This window comes from Eleutherodactylus coqui, chromosome 5 (assembly GCF_035609145.1).
Source record: "Eleutherodactylus coqui strain aEleCoq1 chromosome 5, aEleCoq1.hap1, whole genome shotgun sequence".
Classification (NCBI taxonomy): Eukaryota; Metazoa; Chordata; class Amphibia; order Anura; family Eleutherodactylidae; genus Eleutherodactylus; species Eleutherodactylus coqui.
In genome coordinates, this window is record NC_089841.1 from 23,001,210 (window position 1) to 23,015,076 (window position 13,867).

Below are 13,867 nucleotides of genomic sequence, written 5' to 3' on the forward strand. Positions count from 1 at the left end.
ATCGCTCGGGCGCAGTAAGACGCTTTTTAGAAGAACATTCGGGTAGTTTAGAAAATGTTGTTTTCTATGGTATAGAACAAGTATCCAGCAAGAAGAATGGTGTAATTAGCCAGGAGCAGGAGATCAAAAGAGAAGCATATCGGATACCAACACTGGATACAAGGCTTCCCAGAGGGGTGAATAAGAGGTCTGATCTGTTTTATATATGCTAGCATCCATTTCTTCACTATTTATAGAATAGGATTTGTACATCGTGAAAATCAGCGAAGCCAGCTGAATTATCTGATAATGTGTATTCATGTATTTATATCAAATATCAATATGTGATTCTTATTGTAAAATAACAGAACTCTAATCAATACAAGGATCTCTTCCAGGACCTGTTTACACCCAGGACTACGACAGTAACAAGAGGGCATCCGCTACGTTTAGAGGAAAGCAGGTTTCATCACCAACATAGTAAAGGGTTCTTTACTGTAAGAGCAGTTAGACTGTGGAACTCTCTGCCTGAGGAAGTGGTGATGGCAAAATCCATAGAGGAGTTTAAAAGGGGACTTGATGTCTTTCTGGAGAGGAAGGACATTATAGGTTATAAATCTAAGGTTATTTGTTAATCCGGGTTTACAGGCAGGTAGGAACTATTAGGGGTTGATCCAGGGAACAGTCTGATTGCCATTAGGGAGTCAGGAAGGAATTTTTTCCCCAAAAGGGCTAATTGGCTTCTGCTCTTGTTTTTTTTTTGCCTTCCTCTGGATCAACAACACAGGAGGATAAACAGGCTGGACTAGATGGACATTGTCTTCATTCGGCCTTATGAACTATGTAACTATGTAATCTATCTGCATGTAAAGCCAATAGATGATGTAGAATGAATAGCGGTAATATGAAGATCGTCACCTACAATGACCCATAATAATAGTACATAAACAGGTGTTTAATCCATTGGAAATAGAATGGATACCCAATGATATTTACATTAGATTCTCATATAAAGGTAATTGAAATCTATAAGACCGGTTACAACACAAGCAGAGGCAGGATTTTACCAACTGCTATTAGAAGAATAAAATCCAGAAACAGATTATGCCAACAAGTTACTCAGATATGTAATCAATTAATTTCCAAACGAAATCAATGTTATTCTAACACTTTTATTAAATTATGTATAATTAATTCATTTGTGTATGTATATGAATTTACTTGATATTTAATAGTACCATGTGATGCCATGAACGTCGGAGCTAACGGGGACCAACGAGTGAAAGGCAGTCAATGTTGCACACTAATGAGGGGTTAAACTCACATTTGTTCTTAATTACATTTGTACAAGAAAGCCAAAGAAAACGGTGGCTAATTAAGTCTTGCAAGATACGCCTGCAGAGAGGAACAGGGAGCAGAAGCCGGCCAAGGTGGGATTGATATCTCTATTTGAGCTCTATAACTGATATGCAATCTATTACGCCATGCTTCTAGCTGACTTGGAGGGCTTTGCCAGGCCCTCTAAGGGTTAATCCTCCCTCTCAGGTGATTGGCACAGAAAACCTTTCCTACGTGAGTCTTACTGGATTACGGAGATGTGCGCCCGGGTTCTGTTAGGCTTGAAGTCTAAGTAAGATCTCATGTATTCCTGTTGGCAGTATCTACCTGATCTGTAAATGTTTGCACCCTGATATGGGCTATTATGTCGCAGCAGATTTCCCAAGTTGTCACTTATGTATAAAACTCTTGGCTCTCCTGAAATCTGGTGTGTTCAGAGCTCATCTGAGCGTCAAACATGTAGAGGGTTTGCTTTATCAGTCTGTTATGTTACACTGAGGGTGCGGGCAGACGAGCGCATAAACGGCGCGTTTTTGCGACCAAACGTATATACGTGACCATCTGAGGCAATGGTTTCGAATGTATTCGTTCACATGGGCGATTTTACGGCGCGTAAAAACGGCAACCCGAAAAAAAACGGAACATATGCGACCGAAATACGCGCCAACGCATATTCAATGGCCGAAAAGACCGTTTGCAAAGTAGGAACAAACGAAAATACGCTTTCTAGCTCTGGTCGTGATCGGTGAAAAACGTTCTCTCGGGCGATTATACGTTGCGCTCGTGCGAACGTAAATACGCCTACGCTCGTCTGCCCGCACCCTGAAGTTGTAGAACCTTTCCCATGTGATCACAGCTGTATATTACTGTGTGCGACTCTTCCTAGTATATGACCCTATAGTGATGAGATGGAGGGGAGACGCCCTTGCTGGGCTCAGTGGTGGAATACGGTTCCTATATTTATCATTTATGAAAGGATCACCAAGTCCGGGATCGGCAGTGATTCTCCCCTCACTACTTATACACATAATGGGTACCAGCTCTAACTCATCTCCATCAGTTCTGAGGAAACATCATCTAATAGGAAGAGGAAAGATCGGCCCAAATACAAACATGTAAGTTATACAAGTAAACTTTTATTAACAGTTAGAAACAAGTTTAGAGACGCAGTTATATGTATCAGTGTGAAATATTCTATGTACACGGTGGATATAAAGGCGGGTTATCTGGATTATATTTGTTTCTGGATAACGGATGTTTATCGGTAATTACATACATTTATATATACATACTTATTCATCATGGTTAGAAAAAACAGGTTTAAAAAATAGCTTCTCTCCTGTGTGAACTTTTTGATGTTGCAGTAAAGTTGATTTCTGTGTAAAACATTTCCCACATTCTGAACATACAAACGGCTTCTCTCCTGTGTGACTTCTCTGATGTGCGACAAGGCCTGATTTCTGTGTAAAACATTTCCCACATTCTGAACATACAAACGGCTTCTCTCCTGTGTGACTTCTCTGATGTGCGACAAGGCCTGTTTTATGATTAAAACATTTCCCACATTCTGAACATACAAATGGCTTCTCACCTGTGTGAATTCTCTGATGTGCGACAAGGTGAGATTTAAAAGCAAAACATTTCCCACATTCTGAACATACAAACGGCTTCTCTCCTGTGTGAAATCTCTGATGTTTAACAAGGTCTGATTTCGGTGTAAAACATTTCCCACAATTTGAACATGAATATAGCTTCTCTCCTGTGTGAATTCTCTGATGTGTAACAAGGTCTGATTTCCTTGTAAAATATTTCCCACATTCTGAACATACAAACGGTTTCTCACCTGTGTGAATTCTCTGATGTTCGACAAGGCGAGATTTAGAAGCAAAACATTTCCCACATTCTGAACATACAAACGGCTTCTCTCCTGTGTGAATTCTCTGATGTTTAACAAGGTCTGATTTCTGTGTAAAACATTTCCCACATTCTGAACATACAAACGGTTTCTCACCTGTGTGAAATCTCTGATGTTTAACAAGGTCTGATTTCTGTGTAAAACATTTCCCACAATCTGTACATGAATATAGCTTCTCTCCTGTGTGAATTCTCTGATGTGTAACAAGATTTGATTTCCTTGTAAAATATTTCCCACATTCTGAACATACAAACGGTTCCTCACCTGTGTGAATTCTCTGATGTGCGACAAGGTGAGATTTAAAAGCAAAACATTTCCCACATTCTGAACATACAAATGTGTGAATTCTCTGATGTGTAACAAGGTCTGATTTCCTTGTAAAATATTTCCCACACTCTGAACATGAATGTGGCTTCTCCTTTTTGTCAGCTCTTTGAGGTTTTCTCCTTCTGTGAAATTTAGCAGTCTGTGATGAATCAGAAGATGGGACCTGTATGAGAGGATCCGATGATGGATCTTTACTGTGAAGGGCTGAGGGGGTATCTGAGATAATGGCAGGTTCTTCATATGTAGCATGTATGATACCACAAGCCTCTGCTTTACAATCTGCAGATATCAGACGTCCCTCTGAGCTCCCGATACCGTCATCTGCCAAGAATAAAGTTAATTTCTTTTTCATATAAAAATGATCCTGACAGAGCAAGTGAGGGAGGATCATTCACTCATAGAAGTCGCTTGGTTTGCAGCTCACTTAACCACCAAGTGATTGTCAGTGCAGAAAACATCACCAAAAACTACAGCTGTGAATCAGGATTTACAAGTAACTAATTCTGGTTTTCATCAATAACATGGGGGTCCTGGGGGGTCTGAAAAAGGGTCATGAAGAGTAACTTGCAGCAGAGTCCCCCACAAGCCCCGGGCTCCTGTCCCCGGTAGATCTCCAAGCCCAAGCTACAGGAATAGTATATTCCATACAGACGGAGTTCGGCCATTTCTGCACCAACATTAGTTTCTGGTTTTCCATAAAGAACTCATATAAAATCTCCCATGAAGCTGGATGTCAGTAACACACGGTGTGCAGCAAATACAGAACTGCTCATCTATAAGACAGCTTGGTACATACAGTAATTCTATATTCTGTCACCTCAGACCAGGACTAGGCCGGGGCAGGGAGGCATTCTGAGTCTTGGATTGGGTCCCCATGGGTTCTTTGTACGCCCCTGCTTCTACTTGCAGTCTATACACTTCATAGTTCCCTGTCATGCAGCAAGCTCTGCTCCATAGACCTGCAGTCGGGCTGGGATACATCTGTAAAATGTGCCCTTAATGCGCTCATCTGAAACTGGTCATAAAGAGGAAATACAGTTCCTGGTTCTGTATACATGTACACAGCTTGGCTCAGCTGCTGTATTTACGTACTAAGCTTGGTTCTGGTATTGCATCTATGTATATCACCAAGCTTGGTTCTGGTGCTGTAATTATGTTATGGCCTTGGTTCTGATTCCTGTTAAATAGATAAACAAGGATGCAAGGACACATTGTGGCCGGTCACACACAAGCAGACCGTGCCCACCGACTGCAGTCAGTCGCCATTTAATTATGCCAGTATTTTGTGTGGCCAACTGCACCGTGTGTTTCCACCCTTAAAGTGTGTTCACACGCGGCAGATTGTGCTGCAGGTCCACACCAAAATCTGCATGACAATCCACACTATACGGTGCGGGTTATGGCACAGATCAGCAGCAGATTTCCTGCTTTCAACTGAAGGGGTGAAGTCTGAAGCAGATCTGCATCAAAATACACACCAGTGCTAAAGACTGAAATGTGATGCAGATTTGTTGTGGTCTTTACCCACTACGTGTGACACATCCTTATGTCGGCCCGCTACTCATGGGCCTGTGATATATTCCTGCCAGCCGGGCCCTGACCATTACACAGAGCCGCCAGGAGATATATTGGGCTCCCATATAATGGGATTAATGAGAGCCCCAGGGGACGGGTGGGCGGTGGTGTTGGCATCTTTAGTGGGAGGTGGGGAGCAGAGTAACCTGTCATTGACCACTGGGGGGCTCCTTAACCCCTTAATGACACGGCCTATTTTGGCGTTGAGGACCAAGTGATTTTTGGTACTTTTCCATCTCCATTTTTCAAAAGCCATAACTTTTTTATTTTTCCGTCGACGCGGCCGTATAAGGGCTTGTTTTTTGCGTGGTGAGCTGCAGTTTTTATCGGTGCCACTTTTGGGTACATAGACTATATCGTAAAACTTTTATTAATTTTTTTATGATAACAGGGAGAGAAAACGCATCAATTCTGCCATAGATTTTTACAGCGTTAATCATGCAGCATAAATGACACACTAATTTTTTTCTGCGGGTCGGTACGGTTACAACGATATCAAAATTGTTTTTTTTTTTTAGGCTTTTACACTTTTTTGCAATAAAACCCCTTTTTTTGGAAAACATTTTTTTCTCTATAGCTGCATTCAAAGTCCTGTAACTTTTTTTTTTTTTTTTTATGTACGGAGCTCTATGATTAAGTACAATATGTGGCGAATAAGCAGACCACTAGAATTTGTGTAGATTTATTAAAAGCACCATTTGTCATTTTTTCCCCATTTTCTATTGCAATATCTTCTTTTCAGCAAGCATAAAATGCTCGCTGGTAGCTTTACATCTCTCCATATTACCGAGGAGATGACCAGCCGGCCTATGTGCATCAGCCATCAGACTAAAGATCATTCGTTCCCATAGCAGTAATTCTTTGCATGTGTAAAACATAAAGTAAACCAGCAGCGACCGACCTGCCTACCGATCAGCGCTGGTTACATCAGATCAAGAGTTGGTCAGTGTAAAAGGACCCTTAGTACCGGAGCTGGAAAACCATTTCTCCCTCATCAGTATAGACATCATATAATGAATAGTAGTTCCCGCTCACATAGGGGTGTTTCATGTCTGGGCGGTAAATGACCATCCTGTGTTATCACCTATAACAGTATCACATGTCATTCATATTTAGTTTGTACTCCAGCTGAATGAATAAATCTACATAACTATCTGCAGCCGGTGACCGAGGAGAATCTGTGACTAATAGATAACATACTGAGCATGAGTCAACAATGTGATGCAGTAGCAAAAAAATAGGCAAAACCAATTCTGGAATGTATTAAGATTAGAGATGAGCGGGCAGGTACTCGCATAAGGCACTACTTGCTCGAGTAGTTTGCCTTAGCGAGTACGCTCGCTCATCTCTAATTAAGATAAACAGAGAGTCTAGATCACGTGAGATCATTATCCCCTCTACTCTTCCTTAGTCAGACCTCATCTGGAATACTGTGTCCAGTTCTGGGCACCCCGATTTAAAAAAAGACAGACAAACTGGAGCAAGTTCAGAGAAGAGTTACCAGGATGGTGAGCGGTCTGCAAATATTGTGCTATGAGGATTGGTAATTATTTGGGAACGTTCAGGTTGCAAAAGCAAAAGGTCAAGAGGAGACTTAATAGCCGTCTACAAATATCTGAAGGGCTGTCACAGTGCAGAGGGATCAGCCCTATTCTCATCTGCACAAGGAAAGACTAGAAGCAATGGGATGAAACTGAAAGGGAGGAGAAACAGATTAGACATTAGAAAAAAACTTTTTGACAGTGAGGGTGATCAATGAGTGGAACAGGTTACCACGGGAGGTGGCGAGTTCTCCTTCCATGGAAATGTTCAAACAAAGGCTGGACAAATATCTGTCTGGGGTGATTTAGTGATCCTGCACTGAGCAGGGGCTGGACCCGATGACCCTGGAGGTCCCTTCCAACTCTTCCATTCTATGATTCTTCTCTGCTGTATTTAGTGGTTACTACTCACCTGGGCGGTTACCTGTAGGAATCCCCTCTTTACACCGCTGATCACCCCTCACATTTGTCTCTGTAGTCGTAATATTGGTTAGAACTTCATCCAGATACAAAAGCTGTGAGACAAATATTGTAAAAGTCAGCAGACGGTTGGAGAAGTCGTGTGGAAGGTTTTACATGACCAGAAAAGGTCATTAATCATCATGACGACCAAAACTGACCGGACAGCAGCAGTTACCAGTCACGTCAAAGTGGAGGCTTCCTAAATTGATTCGGTCATCAGGTTCATGAAGTTTGGCTTCATTAAACCGCTTGTTTTCAGAATTAAGTGCGTTTCTCTTCCCCATTATCTGACAAGTGTATTTCTTTTTATCCTTAACTGTACTGACAATTATCCGGGATTTACGTCCAGATGTCTTGGTTTACTAGTCTTGGTCATCAGACAAGTAATTGGACAGTTTTTGGCACCGGTATTCAAGAAAGACATATCAGAGCTTGAGCGGGTTCAAAGAAGGGCAAAAAAAACCTAATAAGTAGAATGGGTGGACTACAACACCCAGAAAGGTTAGCAAAATTAGGGTTAGTTTTTAAAAAAAAGTCAGCTGAGGGGCAACCAAATAACCATATATAGATATATTAGGGGTCAATACAGAGATCTCTCCGATCATCTATTTATACCCAGGACTGTAACTAGGGGGCGCCATCTTCGTCTAGAGGGAAGGTTTCTACGCAACATTGAATGGGGTACTTTATTGTAAGAGCAGTGATACTATGGTACTTTCTGCCTGAGGACATGGTGATGGTGTACTCACTAAAAGAGTACAAGAGGGGCCTGGAGTGTAATAATATTACATGTTCTATCACTGATTACTTCAGAAAAGTGAGCGATACAGGGATTATTCCGATTGCTAGATTGCAGTCGGGAAGTGTTAGCATTTGTTCATGGAGGTCTGGTTTATGCTAGTATTGTTTTGTATTTTCCTCCCAGCTTTCTCTAGCACTGTTGGGAATGTCTATGAGAGTGTTCTGCTAGCTGTTGAACCTGGTTAGCAATTAGGGAGGGCTCTTATTCCGGTCTTAGCTGTGGTCCTGTGCTGGTTATTCTCAGTCTTCACCTGATGGTTGTTGGAATCAGAGCTGCATCTTGGTCTCCTGTTTTTCCCAGATCATCTCAAGCCAAGTACTGTGGTTATTGGTGGTAGTTGTATTCTTACTTAAATGTTTTGCTTCTGTTGTAGATAGGGACAGTGAGTGGCCGAGGAACGTGGGTTTGGTGGGTTCCTATTAGGACGGGACATCTGCTTTGGACAGAGGTGGGAATGTAGAGAACTACTAGAAAGTTTGATCCTTTATTTCTTTTTATGTTCTATTTTCTTTAGCAAATATTGCAATTTTTCAGCAATTAAACAAGGAGAAGTATTTACAGTAAATATATTGTAAGCTAAATTGCATAAAGATTTGTAAAAAGTTGCCAAAGTGTCTATGATTTCCTGAGGGTTAAAAAGCTTATTGTTTTGGGAGTCACGGATAAAGGGTATGTGGAGTTTAGATGATTGTGATTTAGCTGTTTTGCTAGTAGGGCTCCTGGCTTCTTGCCTTGCCAGTAATAGTCACTCTCAGTTTTCTTAGGGCAGGTCGTGGTCGTACATCTGGAGCTGCTGAAGCTGTTGGTTTACAGTAACTATCTATTCAGCTCTCTCTGCGGAAAAAGCTAGTTTATTTTGTCTGTGTAGTGAACATAGTTGTGTTTTTCATTCTGGTTGGAGAATTTCTAAGGTTTTTGTCATAGGACACATTTTTTTTAACAAAGTGGCTTCTTATAAAGGCCTTATGGGCGCACCAAAGGATGGAGGCAGAAAGCATATAGTTGTTTTGACAGATTTTAATAGAAGAGTGATTCATGTGTTCCTGAATTGATATCATTATAGAGGCGTGATCTGACCACGATATGGTGCCTATGGTTGTGGAAGTGACATTACTAAGGTTTCTATCCACCAACATAAAATCAATATATTGTACTGCGCACCTTATGAAGGTGTGAGAAGAAAGTATTATCGCAATCAGTTGGATCTTGAATGCACTGAATATTAAATAAATTATTACTATTGAAAAAAGGGACATGAAACTATACTATATACTACCCCACTATACGCGACATTTCTAACAACCTTGTCTAATATTCCGGGATTGAAGCTGGTGCCCCGAGAACTGTCACCACCCACGAGAGCCACGGTCGATGCCTGGAAGTCCCTTAAACAGAAGCTAAATAATTAGAATTGCCTACAGAAACCAACATTACCTATCGAACCCTAACTACCTAATCCCAATCTTAGCTTTATCAAACTGGAGGCGATTAGTAGACGATCTTGTATCGGCAGATGGGATGAAGTCCTTTGAATTGTTACAGACGGCTTATTGGGTTCCAGATAGAGATAGGCTTAAATACATCAGGATCAGTTTCTTCCTAAGTAATTTCCCAATTACTATTATTCCCTTTGGATATCATAACTAAAGTCACTGCACAGCCAAATCTGAGGAAATCGGAGACATACTGCTTCTACAATATGCTAACAGGGAACCATAGTCAGGAAAAAAGCCAATAAGTTAAATTGGGGGAAAGAATTGGGAGAAAAAATTTCTATCAGAATGTGGTTGGAAGCATTTAAAGGAGCGGTACAATCCACAGAAGGAGCAGCTATTCGAGTCCAAATTTAAATTGTAGGTGAGATGGAACTATTCTCCCCAGCTTATGGCCAGCAGTATAAATAGGTGAAGTGGTATTTGCTGGAGAGAATGTGGACAGATCAGTATTTGATCTCCCATATTTTGGTTCTGCCTGAAACTGAAGGGCTTTTGGGAAGAAATTTTTGCCCTCTTATAAAAATCTTAAAAAAAAAAAAAATACCCCAAGGGTTCCGAGTCTGGCTCTTCTGCTGATAAACTTAGATAGCTTCCCCAAGCCTGGCAGGTACCCGATAGGTCATGCTTTTATAGTTCAATCCGTTTTTATTGAAATTTTCAATAGGATAGATTAGAAAACATACAACTTAAAAAGGTCTAGCAAGACCTATAAAACATGCATAACAAAAGACATAACATAAATAAATCGGCCTCTTCTTGAAAATATCCATCTAAATAAAACTCTTGGAGGGGCCTAGTGGGTGACCCCAATAATGATAATACCCGAACACGCAATTTGAGAATAAAATGTTTGCGGTCTGTAGTATTCGGGTAGAAGCCCGAGGCCTTATCCTCTTGCAACAATGAAAACAAAAATGACATATACAAAAGAGAGAAGAGACAAAAAGAGAGATGAATTATGGGAAGAGAAAAAGCAAGAAGGCAAAATGAATAATAAAATATAAAATAAATAATATTTCTAAATAAGTAAAAAAAAAGGATGGGTAAACTAAAGGGTAGATAGTTGGTTGAAGGAAGCGGGAGAAACGGGGAGGGGGAATCCCCCAAGAATGTTTAATATCCAGATTACTACCTTCTAATAACCCGTCTCACCCCCGCGGCGATTGAGCAACTAGGAAAAGAGCGCTCGGAAATCTGAAGAAGATTCAAAGTCGATCCACAATTGCCATACCGACAGAAATGTTTCAGATTCTCTATTAATGTTCTGCACATAATTCCTCCATATGGTGCAGATGAGACATTTCCTAAAGCCACTCAGTCATGGAAGGAATTGGTGTGGAACGCCACTGGCTCGGGATAACTGCTCTTGCTGCTGCTAAAAACGCTTTTTCTGTGAACCTATTGAGCCCGGCAGTATGGATGGGAGAGCAATTTGGGCATTATTGTTAATATTTCCCCGGATGATTAAGTTATATGTGGAGAATACTTTGTCCCAGAAAGGTCTCAACATGTCACAGCTCCACCAAATGTGCGTCATTGTACCCCTATCAGTTCCACAGCGCCAACACACCTCAGACACCGAAGGGAATATAGCATGAAGGCGGGTAGGATATCTATACCATCTTGTAAGAATTTTGTAATTTTTTTCCTGTGCAGCACAGGCCATAGACATTTTATGAGTAAAGATGAATGCCTTCCGCCACTCATTCTGTGAGATCATGACTCCAATTTCCTGTTCCCAAGCCCACTTGAAACCAGGATCCGTGGTGTATGTTTCTTGGATCAGCAGACCATATATCAGGGATACTACGTGTGTCGGAGGGGACCCTCTTGAAAATAGACTCTCAAAAGGTGTGAGGGCTGTTAGAAAAGTGTTTCTATCTCCTTGAGTGTTAAGAAAAGAGCAAAGTTGGTGAAATTCTAACCAGGAGAGATTCAGTTCACCAAACCTAGATCTTAATTCTTGAAAGGAAGGCACTGAGGGGCCACCTAGGACATTGCGAACCCGGGGGTCCTCTCGAGCCTCCCAACCCATGAAAAGACCTTGGCTGTTACCTGGTAGGAATGCTGGGTTGGAGAAAAGTGGTGTGAGGGGACAATCTAGACTTGACAGGATCTGCTTTTGTATTTTCGAGTCCCAGAGTTTAAGTGTCTCTTTCAATAGGTAATTGGTAGATAGGATTTGAGCTCTGTCACAGGGACGAATCCATGGGAGAAGTCTTATTGGAATCGAGCAATCCGCCTGTTCTAACTGTATCCACTGCTTGTGAGCTGAGTGGTAGTGCCACTCCACAATATGTGTTAAAACTGCTGCAGCATGGTATAGTCTGAAATTTGGCAGACCTACACCTCCATCTTCTTGGGGCGAAAGAGGGTACACACTCCCACCCTGGGTCTCGAGCAATCCCAACACAAATTTAATTAGAGCCGACCTTAACGAATTAAAGGACGATGTAGGGGGTATGATAGGTACAGCCTGGAAGAGATATAGGAATTTAGGTAACACATCCATTTTTAGGGTGTTTATCCTCCCAAACCATGAGATGTCTCTGTTTGCATAGTTGGAGAGGTCTTTTAGTGTGCGCTTAAGGAGGGTCTGATAATTTAAGGGGAACAACCTAGATTGGTCAGTAGGGACAAACACCCCAAGGTATTGGATAGCCTCCCGTTGCCATCTAAATGGAAATTGCTCTGAGATATGTTTTTCTGCTAACGGGAGTGAAATGTTCAGAGCTTCTGTTTTGGAGTAATTTATTTTTAAGTTCGATAGATGTCCATATCTCTCGAACTCCTGTATTAACGACAAAAGTGTGGTATGGGGCTGGGAGATGTACAGTAGGAGGTCATCAGCGTATATGGCCGTCTTATAATGGTTCCCCCCAATTTGAAGGCCTTGTATATTTGGGTTGTTTCTTATCGCTACTGCAAGATGTTTCATTACCATTGCATAGTTGGAGAGGTCTTTTAGGGTGCGCTTAAGGAGGGTCTGATAATTTAAGGGGAACAACCTAGATTGGTCAGTAGGGACAAACACCCCAAGGTATTGGATAGCCTCCCGTTGCCATCTAAATGGAAATTGCTCTGAGATATGTTTTTCTGCTAACGGGAGTGAAATGTTCAGAGCTTCTGTTTTGGAGTAATTTATTTTTAAGTTCGATAGATGTCCATATCTCTCGAACTACTGTATTAACGACAAAAGTGTGGTATGGGGCTGGGAGATGTACAGTAGGAGGTCATCAGCGTATATGGCCGTCTTATAATGGTTCCCCCCAATTTGAAGGCCTTGTATATTTGGGTTGTTTCTTATCGCTACTGCAAGATGTTTCATTACCAACAAATACAGAAGAGGTGACAGAGGGCAACCCTGCCTGGTGCCATTTCTGATATGTATGGGAGAGGACAATAATCCATTCACCCTTATCCTAGCAGTAGGACATGTGTAAAGGGCCAGTACTCTGTCCAGAAATGTGGGGCCAAGTCCAATTTGTTTGAGAGTTGCTGACAAGAATCCCCAATAGACCCTGTCAAAGGCCTTTTCTGCATTCACGGACAGCAGACAGAGAGGATAAGACCCCACTCTCGCTCTAGATGTTGTTAGTAGAGTTTTATAATGTTGTCTCTGGCCCCCCTAACTTTGATAAATCCTACCTGATCTGTGTGTATGATGGAAGGGAGGAAAGGAGACAATCTGTTAGCTAGTGTCTTGGAAAAAAGTTTAATGTCCGCATTTATCAGTGATATAGGTCTATAATTAGTGGAAAACTGATCTAATGTCTGTGGTCAGCGGTAATCCTGCCATCTCCACCGGCCTCATCACACAAGTAGAAGACATCTAATAAGACTGAAGACAAGAGCTTCACAGCCTTCTACAGATCAGAGGAACATCTCCACCTACCAGATGGTCCTGTGGAAGAAGAGGACAGGGACATCTCTCTGGGGTTCTTCTCTTACTGGATGGAACTGGAGGAAACACAGACGGACACTGAAGTCATTCTTCACATACAGATAATAAGACATGATTACCGGATTCTTCTGACCATAAGACATATTATTACAAGCATCCATCTTCCTGAAGTCTCCCTGCACCTTATAATCTGATGGTCTCCCCCTCCCTGTCCCACGTACAGCCAAGCACATAGCAGTGATAACGTGTCTTACCCCTCGTAGACCCCAGCAGAGAGCTGTCACTCTGAGTAACCCTTGAGTGACTGACCCTAGGCCCCCGCAGGTACTGCCTGCACTCTTCTCTCTATCCTTCTTATTCCTCTTTCCTCACTCAGTCTGCTGAATCCCGTCTCCATCCCCGGCACACAGGCAATCTGCGACACTGAGACGAGGCTGGGGTTATAGACAGGGCATACAAGTCATGGGAGGAAGCCATGCTGTTTAACCCCTTAACACTGCAGCGCATCTATTTACATGCTGCAGCATC

The 13,867-nt window shown here is 41.9% G+C and overlaps 1 protein-coding gene across 1 annotated transcript; it reads right to left on the reverse strand.

Annotated features, from left to right (window-relative positions):
* Positions 1-2,328: 2,328 nt before the first annotated feature.
* On the reverse strand, positions 2,329-13,500 carry LOC136628717 (oocyte zinc finger protein XlCOF22-like). Its single transcript, XM_066604818.1, has 4 exons — positions 13,459-13,500; positions 13,331-13,417; positions 7,088-7,190; positions 2,329-3,880 (listed from the first exon to the last, which is right to left on the reverse strand). Exons 1-4 carry the CDS (start codon positions 13,498-13,500, stop codon positions 2,610-2,612), a joined length of 1,503 nt encoding a protein of 500 aa, XP_066460915.1. The 3' UTR covers positions 2,329-2,609.
* Positions 13,501-13,867: the final 367 nt, after the last annotated feature.